Genomic DNA, 20,944 nt, shown 5'->3' with positions numbered 1-20,944 from the left:
TCTGTCTTTGTGCATACAATAGTCTCACTGCAGTTATGATATACAAAACCAATCTTTCATAGGTCTTTTCTAATTGGCTACCCATAAGTCCCAATAAAAACAGCTCTGCTTTCATTTGAATATTAATTTTTAAAATTCTCTGTATCATTACATGTATTTGTATCTCTTTTTTTGCTTTTGCACAAGCCCACCATATGTTAAAATGATCCTTCATGTTTTCCACATTTCCAACACTGATTGGACCCACTAATCATATTTAGAGGATATATTCTCATGATGTAGCTGCCGTCTCATCCCCAGTCTGCCATGGAGGCATCCATTTCCATTCCAAAAAGTAGTGTTTTCTGTCTCGTGTTTCCCCACACAAGTCTTGGTGCACAAATGATGTATAACACCTCAGTCATAATCCTGGTGATGACATAATCAGGGACTGGCATCCGCTGAGCTCTTTTTGGCCGGCTGCAGTTGCTGCAGGCACAACCCCTCCTCTCCAATGAACATTACCCACCATGGCCATTTTAGAATCAGGTGTAAGAGAAATTGGACACCTGATTTCTGTTGAGAAATCACCTTCCTTCTTTCTTCCCTGTTTTGTTACCTTGGAGCACTTATCACTTTGTGATATTTGGAACCTAGGATGAAATTGAGAAAAGATCTTCCAGCCCCAGTGATAGGAAGAAAAGTAAAACTGTCTGCTGGTCTTCTGGAGGACTGGTAAATCTCTGTCCAAACTAGCCCAGCTGACAGGCCAGTGGGCTGGAGAATGACCTGGACAAAGTGGGAGGGAACTCTCTCAAAGTGCAATGTGAGCTGCCTCCCACTTCATCCGGCACCCCTCCTCCAACCTGTCAGCTGGACCGTGTGTGGATAGAGATCTATCAGTCTTTCAGAAGACTGGGAGACTGGTTTAATCTTCTTTCCAGATCAACAGGCCTGCCTTCCAAAAAAATCCAAATGACAGCTTACTGGTGTGAAGCACCTCCACACTGATGACACCTCACTTGGGCAACTCGAAAGGTGGCTAAAGCCTCCGTCTCAGAGACTCCTGTCCTCCCACACTCAAAGCCAAGCCTATCCCACTAGACTTTAAGGAGAGCAGCTGGTGGCATTTTGTCCCCCTCCCCCCCCCCGGCAGCACAAAGCACACTGGCATGTTTGTTCTGCTGACTGAAGGAAGGAGGAAGGAACATTAATGTGGCTATGACAATGACCCCTTAATGCAACCTACCATGATGGGATGAGAAGTTTTCCCAGGGAAACAACTGAAGTCCATACGCTGGTTTTCAGGGAGAAGCCAAAACCTGTTTTTTCCAAACAGGATATGGCTAGCATTTCTAAGGTTGTTTCTGGATGTAGTTCTTGTTAGCATTGCTGTTCATGTATTACTGATGCATGAATAAACTCCTGATGCAGTGGGGTTCACTGACAGAAATGGCAGGTAGGTTATTATCAGTTTCCACTGCATTGGACATTACGCTCAGAAACCTGGCAGGATTTGTTAAGCAAAGGCAGAGTGTCTAATATCCACTTACCTGGAAATAAATTCTACTGTACACAGTGGGATTTATTCAGTCATTAAATTTGCCTAGGATTATGCTGTAAATTGCAAAAGTTTCAGAGAACACATGAATTAGCTAAACAACCTGGTACACTGAGGAATTATAATGTGGGTTTCAGGCTATTAAATGCTAATGCTGATTTGACATGGCCAAACTCTTTATATTATTACCGTAGTTTTTTCAGTTGGTTGGGCTTAAGAATTGTGTGACAGCCCTGGCCCTACAATAAAACTGGAATAGGTGGCAGACTGACGTCCGGCAGATGAGCCGTACCACTCTGGCAAGCAGATGGTGAAAGCTGGATCATTAAGCCTGGCCTAGTTAAGAGGAAACAGTTCGGAGGTTTAACTACTATAGGGTGACTCTTTCTAGGAGAGTATTGGTTTAAAACTATTAAGGCTTCATTGGGAATTCTTCAAAGAGTTGAATCTGGGGTTGCACCACGATCTACCCTCATCTCCCCCATCAATGAGCCCTGCCCTTTGCCCTTCAAAAGCAGTCTGACTTGTAATCAGAAGCATCATCACAAGCTATTCTCAATGGCATGCAGAGCTTGATCTGCTGGCTTCATTTGTCAGGCCAATATTAACGTTGCATGAACACATAAAGTTGGTGGGCTTTGAATGCTCTCTGAAAAAAGAAAATTGCAGAGCACAAGAGGTCTTTAGCAGGAAGGGGAAAAGTCAGCACTCTAAAAAACATACTTCAAACAATCTCTCTAGGACAGATACTGTTCACTGTTCATGATCTTGAGTATCAGGAATAGAAGGGGGGATAATTCAGAATGGAGAGTCCAGGACAGAAGCTTGGCAAAGTACCTGCAATCGTGCACAGAAGCACTTCACACCGTACCATTTTATTGCAGGCCCCACTGGTAGATTAATATAATCAACTGATTATGCCATAAACTTCCAAGGACTCCAGTCCACTTCATCAGAAAAATGATAGGTTTATTACCATGCATTTGATTAAGTGAATAATAATCCACAAAAGCATTAAAAACATTAGCTTTTAAGGTGCCATAAGGCTCTTGGCTGTTTTTGCTGGAACAGATTAGCATGTCCTCTCTGGCAACGATCCCACTGCAAAGTCCTTTGGGGCCAATGGGGCGCCACCAATCAGCTGACTTCTAATTAGGTTAACAAACCCCAAGCATTCCCTAAACCTTATGGCCTACTTCCAAAGATCTTTGAAACCAAGCCAGCCTAAATCTGATTGGGAACCACCTTGGATTCACATGTAAACTGCCTTCACCTGTGTGTTAATACAGGATTCAAATACTACACTGAATAAATTTCTATTTGTGGGAATGGTTCATTAGGGAGCCTTTCCAGCCAAGGAGAGATGGACAGGCTGCAGTGCAGTCTTCCCTCCACTGTCTCCCTCTTCCTACCCATAAAGATTCCAACACTTCCGTAAATCCAAAGGGATAGCTGCCCCCGGAGGAACAACCTGAGGCCATTCTATCCTCCACTGGTTTTCAACCATGAACTAATTGTCTGATGGTCTTGGCCATAGGAATTCAACCTGCCAGGTTAACTTCTCCAGTCAACGGGCTAACCGGTGTGTTTTCGAATCCCAGTCCATCTTGGGTATCAAGGAAGGACCAGCGTTATTAAAGGCTGACTTTAAAAAGGGGCTCTCTGTGGTGCTTGTCTTGTGGCAGAATAGAAAATGTGAAAAATTAAGAGAGGCATGTTCCCTTTCCAAAACCATTTTCCATTTGCTTTCTGCAAGCGCGGTAATCACTTGATGCTCCAAGGGCATGAAAGCCTTTTTCTGTAAACTTCTGAGATATCTCTACAGTATATTAAATTCTGGATGCAATATTCCATTTTTCACTTCTTCCAAATACAGAGGCTTGCATCTTTGGTGAGGATGAGTGAGGCCTCTTTTAACCTAGGTCTTTTTGTTTTGTTTCTACCCAGTTTGTTGTCTTGCCATCCCTACCCTTTTTGTTTCTTGCTGTTTTTAATGTCTTTTCATATTTTCAATAATTTGTAAACCAACCCAAGTTGCTGGGAGTCGGGCAGCATATAAATTTATCATCATTATCAAACTTATGACCCACATTTAATCTCAGCATCCAACTTGGGAGCAACCAATATTAACCTAGCTGCAGGTCATGTTCTGCATGTTACAAAGTGCTGTTAGCCTGAAACTGGGCGTGTAACCATTGGGAACATGTCTCATCTGCACAGTGCACAAGTCAGTGCACCTCAGAGTATAATCCAAACAGCTGATACTTCTTTTTAAAGATGATGTTCCCTTTGATCGACTTCCACTTTCCAACCCAAATTTTGTCATTGTTTTTAGTGCTGTCTTTTAATGTTGTCAACGTTTATCACCGTGTCTATGTTCTATAAGGCAAAACAAATATGGAAATTGGAAACTTTAAACTGAAAATTAGTATAGAAAATGTTCCCATAATAGTGATGCCCTAGTCAGAAACAGGCAACCAAGTCACTTTCTGGATCTTGTGCTCTGCTGGAGGTGGAGAAAGCAAAAACAAAAAAAAAGAAAAGAAAAGGCAAACCAGGCTGAACTTGGGTCTAGTTTGTCAGAAATGTAATGATCAGCTCTTTGTACATGGAGAAGAACCACCAGTTCCTTGAGTCTGTGTGTAGTAAAATGGTAACTTGTGTTTGAAAGAGCAGCACATCAAATGCCATTCATCTTTACATCTCAGAATAAAGTTTACACTGGGGAAAAAGCAAAAACTGCAATAGGAATCAAGAAGTGAAATGACACCTGCAAATCATACCAGCAATTTTATAAACCAAACTAGAGGCCCGCCTTTGCAATTATTATCTGAGAATGCCAGATTGGTTACGCCAGGGCCATTAGCCTGCAGCCCTCCAGGTAGGTCAGACGGCATCTCCCGTGCATCTTCATGAGCTGTGCCAGCTAAAGCGGATGGGAATTGGAGCTCAAACCTATCTAGTGGGTTGCTATTGCCCATTTCATTTTATTTTGCCCTTTTACTACAGCTGTGTGTGTGCTTCAAAAGTGGCATTTAGAGCTGGACGTTAGATACTTTTACAAAACACTTTAAACCTTTCTCCTTGAAAGAATATATACCATTGTATTTCTCTTTATCAGAGCTTTAGCCCAGCAAATTGACACTTTCAGCCATGCAAATATTGTTCCCGGGAAGTTAGCAAGAGAAAAATGGATCAGCTTCTCAAAGATAAAATGCATTCTAATGATGAGAAGCTTACATTATAACAAATACTACAAGAGTCCTACAGGGCAGAGAGTTATGTGCATGTACGCATTAGTCTCACTATGTATTTCTTTCCAGTTCCAATGAAACTCATCTTTTGTTCTGTAGGATAGGCATTCTCCTTGAAAAGGAGATGATTGTTGCAGTTACTCCCTATCTGCTTAGTATGTTATCATCCTCAGTATTTTAATGACATTAGAAACTTGGATTCTTATTCTCTCCCACTCTGGCTCATTCATCCATTTAATAGCTTAAAAAAAAAATCATATTAGTCAACTCTGCTCTTGCCCTTATCAAGCAAGAACCTTGACGGCTTCAGTGACGAACAGAAGAGCCCAGTTAATAGCACCCTTGCTTTCCTGACCTTCTTTGGCCTTTGCCTGATTGCTTGTTGCACAAGGGTTCCCAAGTACAAGGCCTGGCCCATGCAGTACCTTGATTTGGACACTGCTTGAGATAATCACATGATATCACACAAACATCTTACTGACAGCAAAAAAATGCAAGGAAAATGATAGGGCAGGACAGTCTTGTGGATGAAACAGTTTCTCTACTCCTACTGGCATCACCTGGTGAATATGAATGCACCGTTGTAGATTCTTACCTGATCTTTCTGGCTAAGAGCAGCACATTGGCCTTAAATGCAGAGTTTCAGCAAAACTCCATTCTATGAACACATCCCTTGAAATTTACAGAATATGCTGGCTTGTGGTTCTAGTCTCAAGCAGAAGCGGATCTTGTAAAGCCAAACAATTCCCCAGTAACTGAGCTGAAAAAGAGGCTGGTGATGGCCCCCAGTTTCTCCTGCATATTCCCTTATCAATCCTATTTTTTAGATTCAGTGGAGTATTGACATGCCTATGCTCACCTAATTTGGCAGGAAAAAAACAATTGGGGGTAAGGTGGTAATTTCTTTCACCCCAAAGTCAGATCTATTATCCAGCCCAACATGCAGAGACAGAAACTCATCTATTCTGTTTCGAAGAGTGGAAAAATCATGGTGTATGTTATTTGTGTTATATCAGCTGGGTTCTGGCCTTGGATTTACAGCTCTCACTGTACCCCAGTTAAGTTATAAAACCAGAGAGATTGCCTAGTCACAGACTTGAACTTCCTCATAAACTGTGACCTTTCCAAAAAAATCTTAAGTTTAAATAAGCACACAAAATCACGGCCGCATTTTTGTTCCAGTAAACAGATTCTCTTGCATTTGACATCAAACATTAATCAAGGAAAACAAAAACAAAAACAAAAATTTATGGAAGAGGAATGATTTCTATACTATAAATAGATACAGGAAAACGAGCCATAATTAGAAAATAAATTCCAGAAATGAAACACTGTATCAATAAATTGTTAATTAATCATAATTATTGAAAACCCTGATTGGCTCCATCTCCTGGAGTAAATTGCACATAGGATATTACCCTTGTGTGCTTTCAGTTGCTGCATTAGATATGAATCCCCACCACATCCCCCGGCCAAAAGAAAACAAATTTCACAGGCTCGCTGCTACAATAGTTTTCAATTATTCCTCTTCCCAAACTCTGAAAGCTCCAGAGCACATATGAGGCAATGCAAGAAGTCTTGGGTCTCGCCTACTAAGCCCTTTCTCATAGTGGCAATCTAGGAAGGTCGTGACCAAAAAAAAAAAAGAAGAAGAAGAAGAAGAAGAAATAGAAGAAATAGAAGAAGGTAGAGCATCGGGAATGTTTCTCTCCGGTCACAGCAAAGCAGTTCCTTGAAAAGAGGACAGAGCATTGGCCCACAAAAGGATGTTCATTTGTAATCAAATTAGGATTTAAAGTACTCTATGCTAAGCTTAGGCTATAGTCCTGATGTGACATAGTCTGGAATAGTTCAATCAGCATCCAACATAATTTCTCTGAAGACAGTCAGTTGAGATCTACAGGGATTAATGGTTTTAGACGTTTAGCTTCAGCTATCTTAATGCTAACGGACCTATAGTAGAGCTATGCATCACACTGTCCCCCTTCTCAGTGTTGCATCTGACATATTTCATCCTTGTCCTGCGCATGCATGCATGGATGCATGCATGTGTGTGTGTGTATGTATACACACACACACACACGCACACAACATTTGGGAAGGGACATGTGGGAACATTTGGGAAGGGAGAAAGGCAGAGAGAAGAAAACTTTCTTCTCAGAGAAGTGATGTGGGCAACAGTACCTTCTGCTACAGATCCAACAGGGACACCAGATTCGTTTTGGACTCACATCCACAAGTTAATGTGAGCTATTTATAGAGGGTGTATGAAAATGTCTCATCATCCTCTTTAAATACAACGGCTTCTCCAGAACAGCACAGGCAGAATTGTCAGGCCATTTGTTTGCCCCTTCAGGTGACCCAGGGCAACACAAGATCTTGCATCCACATTTCTAAGCAAAGAGAGGGGAGGAGGAGAACGGCAAGGAAATGCATCTCTGTAGGGGACAGGGAGGCTTAGGAGAAAGTGGGTGGTGGTGGTGGTGATCTGGCCAGATTTTCCAATATTGCCCTTACATCACCTCCCTGCTTGGGGGTTGGGGTGCTTCACAGGTTGCTAAAGAGTTCATTTTTCTTGCTCCAGTCCATTTGTGGTGCCCGTTTGCTGGTGCGTTTCTGATGGGCACGCTCTTTGGCTACTGCCAGTGGGATGTCCAAGTCAAGAACGGGATCAGAAGTGGTGCTGAGCTTCTCCTCCTTCTCATGAGAGTGCAGCTGTAAGAACAACAGGATACAAAAGCAAACAATAGTGTAGAGTACGTAGCAGGTACCTGAAATGGCATCTGTCCTATGCATGACCCAAAGCCCAGGCACTTATCACTGGGTGCATTTACATGACACACCTCTCTATAGTTTGGAGTAGCCATGAGTATGAGGCCTATGAAGGTGCCTAGCAGGCAAACTACTCTCTTCTCCTCCTGGCTGGCATTACAGGGACTGGAATTTTTTCGCTGGATGCAGGATGGGAAAAGGTTACTCTTTCCCCAACTTTTTAATTTTTATTTTACAGAACTTACTACAAGAGAAAGAAACAGCCAAGGGACAATGGAAACACTGCAGCAGGAGCAGCTGTGACTTGTGATCCCTCCTGCCATCCTGCTCTCTGACCACAGGCTGGAGGCGAGGTGGGTCACTGTTCTTCAATTCCCTGTCTGGGTTCAGGAATACAGACAGCCATGACTATAAGCCATGATTCTAAACTATGGTTAAGGCTCTCCATCTTAACTCCCACCTCTGTCGAAGATTACTCTAAGCCTAATTCATGTATCATTTACCATGCAAACGCTTCTGTTGATTGCTATACCATTAATTTTTTTTAAAAAAAAACCACTTTAAACACGAAGAACATTACTAAACGCAGGTAGATTTAGGGCTGATCAAAGGAAATACTTTTTTATTTACATAGTATTTAATTAATATGAAATTTGTCTTCATTATATGCAATAATTACACCAACTGAAATGGTTTTAAAAGAGGGACTTCATAAACTCATGGAGAATGGAGCTATCTATCTATGGATACTAGTCTTGATGCCTGTCTACCACGGTAATGGTATGTGAGGAAGACCTTGGGAGACTGGGCCAAAAGATGTTACCAACAGAATGGTCAGATAAGAGACAGCATAGCCCACAGCTGACTAGTGGATGGGGCAAGAGGCTTAGAAGAGACCCTCCCTAGTTTCTCGGGCTGTAAAGGAGATGGTGGGAGAATTATACTTTCAGACTTGCAAGATTCTGTTAATCTTCTGTAGCTTTACAATAAAGTAGAATTAACTCATCTGTTGTGTTTCCTGTCTGGTCTACCTAGTAAGGCTGACATCAATCTTGCAAGTCTGAAAGTACAATTCTCCCCCACCCCTGTTTCCTTTACAGCCTGAGAAACTAGGGAGGGTCTCTTCTGAGCCTCTTCCCCTCCCACTAACCAGCTGTGGGCTAGGCTGTCTCTTATCTGACTGTTCCCTTAGCAATGTCTCTTGGCCCAGTCTCCCAAGGTCTTTCCCACATACCATTACAACCACCTCTAGAATCATAAGCAAGATTCCTTTAATATCAGCTGCTAATGAGCAACAGTAGAAAAGAATGATCACCTCCTATTATATGTTGCTAAATGTATCTGAATGCATTGTGTAGCACCAAATGTTAGGGTATATGGACCACTGATCTAACTTAGCAGGATTCTTCTTATGATCACATGAGAGAGTTTCAGAAATTCTTCACTGTCTCTTGCAGTGCAGGCTATTCTCTATCTCCATACCTCTCTTCACATGTTTTGAAAAAGATCAGGAAATTGGACCATGACTACCTAAAGGGGTAGGAGGTTAGAAAGGAGAATTGAAATAAGACTTGTATTTGGTTGGTAGACTTCACATTGCTTACTCTGCTCATTTTCAGGGACTATATGTGTCCTCTGATTACTGTGGTACTAAGCGATGGGCCACAAAGAAGCTTTCCAAACAACAACAGAAAAGCGAATTGGACCTTTATATGTGACCAAAATTGTAGGGTGTCATTTAGAGAGACATATACAGATGTTAGCATGAAGTACGAGTCAGACAGTTGTCCCTTTTCTCCCCTAAAAAGGGAGGTTATAGTGCAGTTCCATGGGGCATGAATTTGAAGTACTTCATGGCCCAGTACCAAGATATGCCACAGTGTAACTTTGACACTACTTCTTTTGATTTATGAGAATATTTAGGTTGATATGTTTTCCCATATAGGAAAGCTGGTTTATGACACCATAGCAGGAAGCTTGACCCTAAGAGTATCTACAGACTATCTAGTTGTCAGGATCCATTAAAATGGACAAAATCAATGCAGCACTCCACTCCTTTTATTTTCCTTCCTTACCCATACCTCTGTTCCATTTACACTGAAATTGTACTTTTAACAGCTGCTATAGCAATGCCATGTCCAGTGTGATTCTACAAGACCAGAACACCAGCATCATTTGCAGCAAGGATCCCATTCACTTTGGGGGCTTGCAGAAAAAGCCTGTGAGGCTAGGCTAAATAACTCTCTCTTAGGCACTCACAGAATTCAGTAAGACTCATCAACTTTCTGAACCACAAAAGTCATACTCCTACAGTATTACAGTATGCCACATTTGGGGTTTTCCATTGGATTCATACAGAAACAACCTGGGTGACTCTGCCTAGTATCAGATCTGCTTTATGGCCAAAGGAGATATTACCTTTAGTCCCCTTTTTTTCAAAATATAATTCTCGAAGAAAAATAGTAATACACAGTCCCAACTTGACATCATATTCCCAATCTAAATTGGGAGCCCCACCCTATTGCCCCTGAAATAACTCTCCCTGGACACTATTTGATCCTGAAGATAGGGTTTGCCATCCTTGGTGCAAATAGCAAATCACCCTCCCTTCAGTTGTTTTCAGCAGGAAAACCTTACAATTCCTAATCTGTTATCAAGTCTTCACTAGCTATTTCTCACCAAATAAAAAGTGGAAGCATTTAACACACCTCTTTTAAAAAAGTATGAATAACGTAATCTTTCCAAGCAGCCAAGAAAAGAAACTACAGAATGTTTACTTGTTTGTTACCATGTTAAGAGAAAATTGTTTTTTTTACCACACAGATGGGGACCTAGCTTCTCCATCACTGCAAAATAATACCATATCCATCCTCCTGGTCTTTGAGACTGTCCAAGGAGTATTTATCCACACCTCTCACTGGATGTTCCACCTCACTCATCATTCCCGTTTGCCCACTAGGCCCAGGCTGTATTCATACCTCAGTGCAAGGTTCACTTAGAATTGAAGAAGGAGACACAGTCATTGGGCTAGAAGGGCTTTCAGGATCAGTCTCTGACTGGTCATCTCTAAGGCTCCCCTAGAAGAAAGAAAGAAAAACTTGAAACCTAAGGGAAGGAAAGGGCTCTTTAAGTAGTAGGCAACAGCATTATTTCAAATTAAAGACAGTGGAACTGAACACATTTTTATTGCAATGCTTTCCTTCTACCTAGTCCACTCTATTTGTTTTGCTTTAACAGGATTTGAGGACTGTCATAATGACCTTATAGTCCTATTTCCCAACTCAGTTATTCACTGTTATGGCACACTGGCTTCCCATAAGGACTGGTCTGTCTATCTAGTAAAAACACAGTGTCCATGTCTTTCTTCTCAAGGCCATCATTTGCTGTACCAAGGTTCACTCAAACTCTCCTCTGAGCTGCTGGCAATGAGGCCAGAAAAAGCCTCGTTAACATACTTAACAGGAATAACAAGTTGATTCAAAATTATTGTTCTTGTAGAGTTCTGAGCTGTGGGGCAGTGGCAAATCTTCTCTTTTCCGAGGAACCTTTAGTGGAATGTTTCTTTATTTGACAAGGAAGCTGTGTGGACTCTCTTTTCTTTTTTGACCAATCACTTTGAATGGCATTAGAAATAATATTATAAAGTGAAATAGAATGGATGCCACAGAAGCCATTCTGAAAAAGGGGTGACAACCCAATGAGTGGGAGATCATGTCCAGCAGTTATTCTTTTCCCCGTCTGCTAACTTTATCTCCTTTTTTTAGAGCCAAGGGGCAAGGTGGCACAGCTCAGCTTTTTGGAAAGAAAGAAATAGGCCAGGCTGCAGGGCAGGATTATCCAAAATGTCACAACTCCCTGCAAAAGCAGGCAGGAAGGAGTTCACATTAACAAAGGGAGATGAGGAAATCAGATCTTCTCTGAAATACTCTGTTAACCTTTCTGCCTTACTTCATACTCCAACCACATCAAGAACAAGGTGGCACTCTCCCTCTTCCTTACTGACAGCAGATTGAAAAACCTGATCCTTAAACCCATGATTGGCTGACAGACCCCAGTCTAATAAGCCTGTTCTGGGCATCATCCAATTTCCACATCCCGGAGAAAGATTAATCACCAGCTAGGCTCCATCTCTCAGCCATTCTTCCCGCTCCCACAAAAAGGGGTGGAACACATAGAAAAGATCAAAGTAAGACACTCCAGTTCTCTGCACTGGTTAAATCAAAGCTAGAAGAGATCTCAAGACTTTTGTTGAAATTTGGCCACCAACTATCTTGAGACCACAACAGGACACCCTATGGCAGTTTAAGTTATACGCCAGCTTGATTAAGCAGGTCTTCTCTACCTTCTGTTTTTACTCCAGGTTTTGTATCAGAGTGGGAAGAATCACATTCCAAAGTTACTTCATATAAAAGTTTGATGGACAGCTCCTAACATCCCAGTTCTTGCAGGAAGAGGGCAAAGAGCAATAGATTTTCACAAACCTCTCTAAAACCCAGGTTCAGCACGATTTATTTACAACCTTAGAAGGAAACAAGTAAAAGAGAAGGACAGAACTATCTATACTAAAACCTCTCAAAAATAAGGATTACACAGACTGGTTCAGCACACATTTCTGTATTTCTTCTGTTTTTCTGAGGTACTGACTTCTACCTACAGATAAGCAGGAAGACCCTTTTTTCATATTTCAGAGAAAAGGATATTAATTAAAAGGAGATTGCTCAACCTACTCCAGGTAGATTTAACATTACAGTAGGAAATAGAGACTTCAGGGAAGACAGTCTATCTATGGGGAGAATGCTATAGCTAAAAGGGAAACACCCAGGAATAGCAGCCTTTGACAACACAAGGCTCCTCCATATCAGGAAGAAATTTCTAGCTATTTGAACTTAGTAAGATTTCTGAAAAGGCCAAAACAAAAGGAGGCAATAGGCTGAAGGAAAAGCTGACCTACATGCCTCAAATCTAGAAAGATTCTAACCACTTCTACTGAGTGGTTAGAAAAACAATATCACTTTTCTTTCAAACAGAGAACATTCCAAAAAGATTGACATTTCATAGCAACATGAGAACATTTAGTTATGCTCCAATTTGCTGTAATTTTATGAGGGCTTTTTGCATGATCACATCAACTCAGCTATTTCATCACCAGTTCCACACGTGAATCCTTCAGTGACAACAGCAGCACAATTTCTCATCATAAGTTAGAACAGATTCCCCCTTCACGTTTCTTGACTTTGGACCAATACAAATTTTCTACATCTGGGAAAACATTTTCTCCAGTTGTTCTTACTCCAGTGACTGTATTCAGGTGCTAAACATGACCAAGCATTATTACAATGAGCCACTTCCCCTCCAGTTCTTCTGCTTCCACTATTTATTACAGTTTATTACAGTGCCATAAACTCTAAAACATGATTAATGATTAGAGAAAACAAGCCAGTTTCATAATTTATGGCTAAAGGCTTGTTTCCACTAAGCACAGTTAAGACTAACCACATTTTGTCCAGATTTGAATGACAAGCAAATGGTTAATTAAAAACTCCTTGCAGCTGCTTTGTGTTGGGTGTTCTCATAGCACTGAACTACAGCTTATGTATACAACTTAACTAGTCAATTTCTGGTAAAATGCTACATACATATTGGGATTTTGCTAAACTTTGAAAATCCTAGGAAAGAGATGAGCTGGACAGATTGGGAGAGAAATTGCTGTGGACATCGAAAGACTGCCCCAAGGGATATTTGCATTTCAGAGCCTTTTAAGCTTGTGCCTTCAAGTTTAAAAACAAGATTCTTCTATCTCTAGTTGTGGAAAAAGGTGTATGAAATGATTTTGAAGGTGATTATTGCATTACATCACATGGGAGGGAGATTTGACCATCTGTGGTACAGAGCAGCTACTATTTCTCCTATGCTAGCTTGCCAATTAACATTCAGGCCAACCAGAAAAAAAATGAGATTGCATGACATATATATCCTGTTTACCCATAGTCTGGCAATATCCTCATTCTGCCCCTGAATGTATATTCAAATGCTTACCACTCCCCCACTCCGCTTTTTTTTTTTTTTAAGATTCTAATGAGGCTTTCTTTCTTCTCTGACTTTAATTAGGCTTTGTTTTTTCAAAGCAGACTGGAAGTAACTTGGCCTTTTAGGAGATGTGAGATTCCACCCATAGGGTGAAGAATGGGCCATTCTATTCAGTGACAAGAGGCAGGCTCTGAAATGAGTGACGTGCCTCCCTCTGCTGGGTCTGCTTTGCTCTAGAGGAACATCAAGAGCAATTCCTTGACAGCCCACCTCCCTTTACCAATTTAGGAAGATGTCACCCTTTTGATCTGACAGCCAACCAAAGGGTGCTCTGAGCAGTTTGTACATGGAAGATTTTTGAAGCAGGGAGACACAAAATATATTACAACTATTTGAAGACAATCTTGGCACATGCAAGGCTTCTATATTATTCCCTGTGTGAATGTATTGGAAAACTGGGGCCGCTTACAGCTTCCTGGCACACATAGACTCAGAAGGCATAAGAGTTGCTCAGTAGTCAGTTGATGCTTCCACCCCCCCTCCCCCAACACCTATGGCACAGAGCAGTCTGTGTGGTGAATCTGTAATGTTGAATGTAGCTCTAACACAACATAAGTCTATTAGCGAAGCATGTGCTTGGCAGTAGTTTTACCTTCTCCACATCACCATTGGCAACTGGTTCTGGTAAAGGACCTAGGGGGAGCGGAAATGAAGAACAGAACAAACAAAAATGTAGTGAATAAGTTTTGTTTCTATAACCCATTACTCCTTAGCATATCCCTTAACAGGCTGAAACAAGTATCATTGCTCCCTCTGCAATCTCCCAATTTTGTTACAGAAACATATCCCACTATCAGAACCCCTTCTCTCTCTCTCTCTTTCACACGCACACACACCACCTCTCTGCAGTCACTTCCACAGAGCAATATCCCTTTTGCTTGTTGTATGGCAGAAATTGGCAACTTTTTTGGCCTGGGGAATTGACAGATAATATTTTGACATCACCAGAGTGGGTAGGTGATAATTATATTGTTATATAGTTTATTCAATAGATAGGTAGATAGACAGACAGATAGCCCCCACACACTTTTCTCAAGGGGCTCAAGATACCTTACATGGGGGCTGTTGGGGGTTAAAGGGTCAAATAAGTGTCTTCCAGTTGCTTAATTTTATCTCTTCTTTTGCATCTGATTAAAATTTATTTTTATCTATTTTTTTGCACTTTTCAACTGACTGCCTTATTGATTCATAGACATTTGAATCTAAATATTCAAATTAAATAAAAAGGAAAATTGTGGTGGAATAGTCAGCTGTTTCACAGACAATGGGTTGAGTTCAATTCTTGGAAAGTCATAAGCTGAAGTGACTCAGGGTTTAGAGCTGTGATCCAGCACCTGCTTTGCATGCTGGAGGATCCAGGTGGTGTTCTTGACACTTCCAGGAAAAAGGATATGTAGCAAAGGATGAGGAATTCTGCATGGAGAGCCACTGCTAAGCAGGACAAATACTATCCATTAGACTGAGAGTCTGATCTGGTTTAAAGCAATTTTTTTCTGCACATTCTTAAATGCTACTGGGGTAAAGGGAAAAACGAACATGCTCACAAACCCAAGAATCTGGAAAGCAATCTGCAAAATTCAGAATGATATCTTAATGGAAAGTTTGGAATCTGCAAAAGCAAGTTGTTGAATTAAAATTATGATGTATCCAAAGAGGCCTATCAAGACCTGGTTGCTATGAAATCAGTACAGTGGCCACATTTACGCATCATACTAGGTTGTTCCCCCCTTGCATTTAATAACCAGGGTATAAAGAGATGAATCCACAGGATGTGATCCAGAACCACAACATAAACTATGCCCCTTTTGTGTGTGTGATGTCATAACACACATACAAAAGGGATGGGACTTGCACAGCAACAGCACGATGCTTTTGTCATTTACACCTCCCCCTGACCAACAGCATCATCTGGCAGGGGAATCAGATCAGATGCAACAGAGGCAAGAGACAGAACGGCAATGGGAGCAACCATTTCACATCACTATAATTTATTGCCAAGTCAAGGACAGGAAGAGAACACTTTAGCTCAGCAATGGGGAAAGACCACAGGTCACAATGTGCTGCATTTCATTTTGATTTAAAAGTAAAGTGTGAACCAGGCCACTATGGCTTCTTTGATGATGATGATGGTGCTATCTGTTCAACTGTGTCCAATTCTCGGTGATTCTATGGACTAGTTCTCTCTACATTTTCTGATTTTGTACAGCTTCTTTCAGTTCTTTTATGCTCTGGTTGGTGTTTAGCCACCGTGATGATGTCTAGTTACCATGTTTTTTGACAACTTCGTTTCTTTTTACTGCTGTCCATTCCAAACATAACTGGCTTTTATGCTCTTTATGGCTTCTTTAGTAATCTGCAGTTGAACAATCCTGGTTTAGCATCATGTGAGAGCTCAGCCAAGGTGTCCCAGTTATTCAACTGGTTTCCACAAGTCTCCAGCTCCTGTCAATAAATCTTCATCAGTGACACAGCGGAAATTGCATGCTCAGTCCAAGAACTGAAGAAAGTCTCCTGTTCGTGCTCATCTACTTAGGATCCAAATATTTGCTTCCTGATCCACCTTCTCTCCCTTTCTAAAAAATCACATCCTCAAACACAAGAAGTTTCACTGAAGCCCAGCTTTAATGCTCAACAAAGTTCACTGAGACATTAAATAAGAGCAGCAGGCAGAATCCATTTTTTCTGGCTTAGATACTGTGTTGGTGTCGAAGAAGAAAAGGCAGTTAGCTGGTGTTGAAGTTGTGGTTTAGCAACAATCACAGAGATAATTCTGAGGTGTGCTTGCCAAAGACGCAAACAAAGCACAAGAACTGAAATGAAATGGCAGTTGGTGGCTGGGTGCCACAACAATGAATTCTTTGTTATAAGGAAGGAGAGAGAAAACATGTCCCCATGTTGCCTTAAACAAAAATCTAGACAGAGCTGGAAGCCTGCCTAACTCTTTAGATCCTGGCTCTACTTCCACTTATAGTATGTAACAATTAAATGCAAAATATTAGGACTTCTTTAAATAAAATGAATGGCAGTCCCTCAGACAAAGGTCTGATTCAGAGCCAAACTAGAAGGGCAGAAAGTCTCCATAGAGAATAGGCAGGTTCTCAGGAATAAAGAGGAGACAGGATTGCTATCAGGGTTGCTATCAGCCAAGAGAGAATGGAATTCCTCCCCACCTCCTTGGGTCTTGCATTATGCACTGCAGTATCATCAACATTCATCATGGCGCAAGCCAGAGAGATGGTGGGAAAGAGTAGCAATAATACTGCCCTCTCCATAGGCTCATTCCCCAAATGTCAAGACAAGCTGCTGCAAATGCAGAGGTTCTCATCCAGAAGGCATGAGCATATGAACCTGGAAAGTGATCCAGGTATGGATAGCTTGAGAATCGGGCTCCTGTCACTGGGAGGAAGAAGGCACTTACACTAGGAACAAGGCTTTGACAGAAGACACAGAGCTTAAGCACTCTGAGCCCCTGGAAAAGGGGAGACAAAAAACCCTTGGGAAAAATCCAGATCTTTCAGCTGCTTGCCCAGGTTGCTCCTTAGCAATGTGCTGCTTGGGCTCCGGGCAGTCCGCAAGCACAGCCTAGGGGCGCAGGCAGCCTCCTCGCAGTCCCAATGCAGCCAAGACACGGCAGCTGGAAAAGCTGCAAATTCATCTGCAGAACGAGGAAGGGGATTTCATCATCACCGTGCACACACTCTTCTTTCCTTGTCCTGAGAGATTTTATCTGGCACCACTGATACTTTCAAATATGCTTTGCTGCTCTTAGGGTTAGAAATTGCTCTGCTGATATTGCGTCTGAAAATAAAAACTTCTCTTTAACCATTTAGAATACTTTAGATACTTTTCCAAATGCTAATACTATGTATTTATATCTATCTGTTCCAATAGAAGAGAATAGCTTCTCAGGGTTGAACTGTGGAGTCCTTGGTGCTCTCTGAGCTTGGTTGCTTGCTTGCAGACATTTCATTACCCAACTAGGTAACATCATCAGTGCTGGTGAGTGTGGGGTTTGCTCCCTGTTTTTATATACAGTAGCTTGCCCTACCAGTGTTGGCGGGGGTGTGGTTTTCTCCTTGGCAGTTCCTTGATTAGGGTATTAACCCCTGCTTATCTGGGTACTGGCTGCTGGAGGTGATGTGTTGTGGTCTTTGTTTCCTTCTTAGCTTTTTGTTGCCTCTTTTGAATAGTGTGTAAATATGGTTTATTTCTGTGTGTCTACTGATGGCTGATTTGGTGAGTCAAGAGAGACTCTGAGCGACCGCATCCATGCAGTTGTCTTGGCGGCCTTACCGTTTGCCCTTGCCTTCTTCCAGGATGTTTCTTCAACTTCTCAGCCTGTGGATTTCTTGGTAGTTTCCTAGCCAAGGACCAACCAAGACCAACCTTGCTTATCTTCTTAGATCAGCCAATTATTGATTGCAATTTCTATTGATTGCAATTTCCATTTGAAAGTGGAAGGTTTAAATTGATTAATTAAGAACTTCCAGAGAGCATTTTCCTTCTTCCTTGGATAGCTGATGGAAATCCTGTCCCACTGGTGCTCCAGAAATGCTTCCCTCTTTCTGCCACTCATACCCATCCCTTCAGGGGATCCCAAAGCAGGCAATCCAAATTCAAACAGGTGTTCCATAAGAGTTGTCAATTTGAGGATACATCACATAGAGACAGATTAAGCTCTTGAAAACCCTCGCTCCACACAGAGCAACATTTCTAACTCTGTAGTGCTCTAAAGCAGGTGACTGAATTGTGTAATAAAGGTCAACTTTGGTCCAGGGAATCATAAAATAAGAAGTTCCTCTTTCTTGGACCAAGACTGTCCAAACTCCTGCTTTATGAACTTTCCTCAATTTGGATTCTCAATGAGAACCCTCTTGCCCAGAGATAATGTTTAATGCAATGGTTGGTCATTAAATCCTAGTACAAAACGGAAGTGAAACATACTTATATATGTCCCAACTGTTAACAGTTTAGTGTTAATCACACTAACACAGGGTTAGCCATGCAAACTAATAGGTGTAGAACTGCCCAGGTTTTTTAAAATCAATAATTAGCCTTTAAAAGTCCTTTAAATAATTTAGTAATTAGATGATTCAGTGCTGTTGTGCTTTTTCATCTCAGAGTTGTTGAGCAAACAGAACACTTTTATTGGGCAAAAGGCTGCCTCTCGGAAGATCACTCAAGGTCAGATGTCAATGATGCAAAGCCTTTCTTTTCCCCGGGCCTCGCTCCTCTGAGTCAATGATATGGCAGAGGAGGACTCTGGTCTCTTCTCTCTTGCAAGGCTACTCTGTATTCCTGTCTCTGTGGAGCAGAGAAATAGTCCTTTCCTTGAGCCTTGGTGGACCAGGTGAAGTGGAATCATGAATGATGGGTTCTTATCCATGCCCTACTAGAGATAGGTCTCAAACCCTAACATTTCCGGAGTGATTGGATTGCAGATTCAGTTCCTTTCTTCCCAACACAGCAGACAGAGCATGCATAAGGGTATCTTCCCAGGACAGATGCCCTTCGCTAGGTGTTTCTTTCTTTAAAAACTAACCTGCTGTGATCATCAAAAGCATGTCTGCCCTAGAAACCTACTTTTTCCAAGTACCAGAAAACCTTTTCCACTTATATAAGCCTTACAAAATGGTGGCAACCTTATTTAACCTCTGCCACATTCTTATGAAGGATTTGTTTAATTGTTTCTAAGATGTGCAACGTCACATAAGAAAATGGATTGGGTGGTGTGTTAAAAATATTATGGTAAGCCATTTCTAGCCACTTTTCAAGATCCAAGCATTTCCCTCAATTATGCATTAGTTGCTAATATTTAGTTAGTGGTAAGGCTCTCTATTATGGTATTGTTTAATCACCATTAAAAAGACTTTGTCTCCTGAATTACTTCTGCTCAATTAACTCTGAAGTAGAATATACAATGGTTACGTAGACATAATGGCTATATGGATTCTTTTTCCATTACTGAACTATTTCTACTCCCCCCTCCTGCAGACAAAAACACAAAAACATCTACGTGGGTTGATATGAAGAAGAATGTGGTCTTGCTAGAAAAAGCACCCTCACACAGGAATAAGGGCTGGAACTGATGATGCAGTTGAAATGGACAGAATAGACATTCCAATCTGCTCTTCCTCAACACACACAGCCCCAACGTGTTCACACAACACAGGACCAAAATTCCCTCGCATGGCCAATCCATCTGTGTGATCTAGTGCAGACATAAGATTGGGTCCTTCAAATCCAGGATTGTTCATGTGGGGATCCTGCCTTGGAAAAACACATTCCTTCCTTCGGAGCATGTGTAAAGGATGGGCTTGCATGTGTCTCTCCTTCTTGGTCTTTTATCCTTCCATTGCTGGAGATGCTGGGGACTTCATGCAAAGGTACATAGCGTGAGGTGCCTCAAAAGTGCTTTGTTCTAGTTCATCACAATAATTTAAACCAGTGTGGCACAGTCTTTCTGGGTTTCAGGAAAATTCTATTTTGGGCCTGGGTGCGGCTCTAAACCATTGTTTTAATACCAGTAAGAGAGCATAGAAAAAGACTCCTACTTGTGGGGAGAGGAGCCAGGCAATCCCAAGGCAAGCTCCCCAGTCTGCCAGTGCATGCTTTCCAGGGACTGGCATTTTATTTATACTGGCTTGTATACCCAATATTCCATTTCATTTATATGAAATGTAGCATTCATTTAGCACTTATATCTGCAGAACCTGGCCAGCATTTGAGAAAGTGGACCCAGAGCTTTGGGGGACTTTGCTCTTGCTTCAATGGAAAATATACCCCTCAGTACTACAGCACATGCTTTGAATGTAGGAAACTCCAGCTGCAGTCCCTTCAGGACTGTCCTAAGGAAGGGCTGGGCAAACTGTCCTGAACCATGGAGAACAGCTACCAGTCTATAGCCATAATTCTGGGCTCAACAAACCAAGAGTGTGACTCAGGAAAAAGCAGGTTCTTACATTCCTAAAGATGGAAGAACATCTTGTAGCTCATTTAACAATGAGCTAAGCCTTTCTGAATGAGCCAATCAAATGTTCCACTTCTTTTTAGTTCTTTTGTGTCAAGTACCCAAAGTTCTGAGGATGTTCATATAGCAAGTTTTTCCTGGCCACTCTGAAACATTGGGATTTATTTAATGTTTAAAGGGGCCATTAATTCCTGTCTCGTTTCTGGTGAGATCAATCACTTCCACCTGAGACTCAGACATAGCTACACTGCACTGTTCCCCCACAACAGAAGGTACGGGACCTTTGAGGGAGAAGATGAGGAGAAGTATCAATGGCTCTTG

At 41.6% G+C, this 20,944-nt stretch overlaps 1 protein-coding gene across 1 annotated transcript in view; it reads right to left on the bottom strand.

Moving 5' to 3' along the window:
* Positions 1–6,393: 6,393 nt before the first annotated feature.
* Positions 6,394–20,944, bottom strand: part of NHERF1 (NHERF family PDZ scaffold protein 1) — a 55,499-nt gene continuing 40,948 nt past the window's right edge. Inside the window, exons 4-6 of the mRNA XM_007436140.4 lie at positions 14,246–14,286; positions 10,545–10,643; positions 6,394–7,509 (exon numbers count right to left, since the gene is read on the bottom strand). Of these exons, the coding sequence (XP_007436202.1) occupies positions 7,342–7,509; positions 10,545–10,643; positions 14,246–14,286 (308 nt within the window). The 3' untranslated portion in view covers positions 6,394–7,341. The remainder of the gene's footprint in view (positions 7,510–10,544; positions 10,644–14,245; positions 14,287–20,944) is intronic.

This window comes from Python bivittatus, unplaced genomic scaffold, assembly GCF_059951505.1.
Source record: "Python bivittatus isolate LINGU-HERP-01145 unplaced genomic scaffold, Pbiv_v1 ctg000080_np1212, whole genome shotgun sequence".
Classification (NCBI taxonomy): Eukaryota; Metazoa; Chordata; class Lepidosauria; order Squamata; family Pythonidae; genus Python; species Python bivittatus.
The sequence above is the reverse complement of the archived record's forward strand: the minus strand, read 5'-3'. Positions and strand labels throughout refer to the sequence as shown.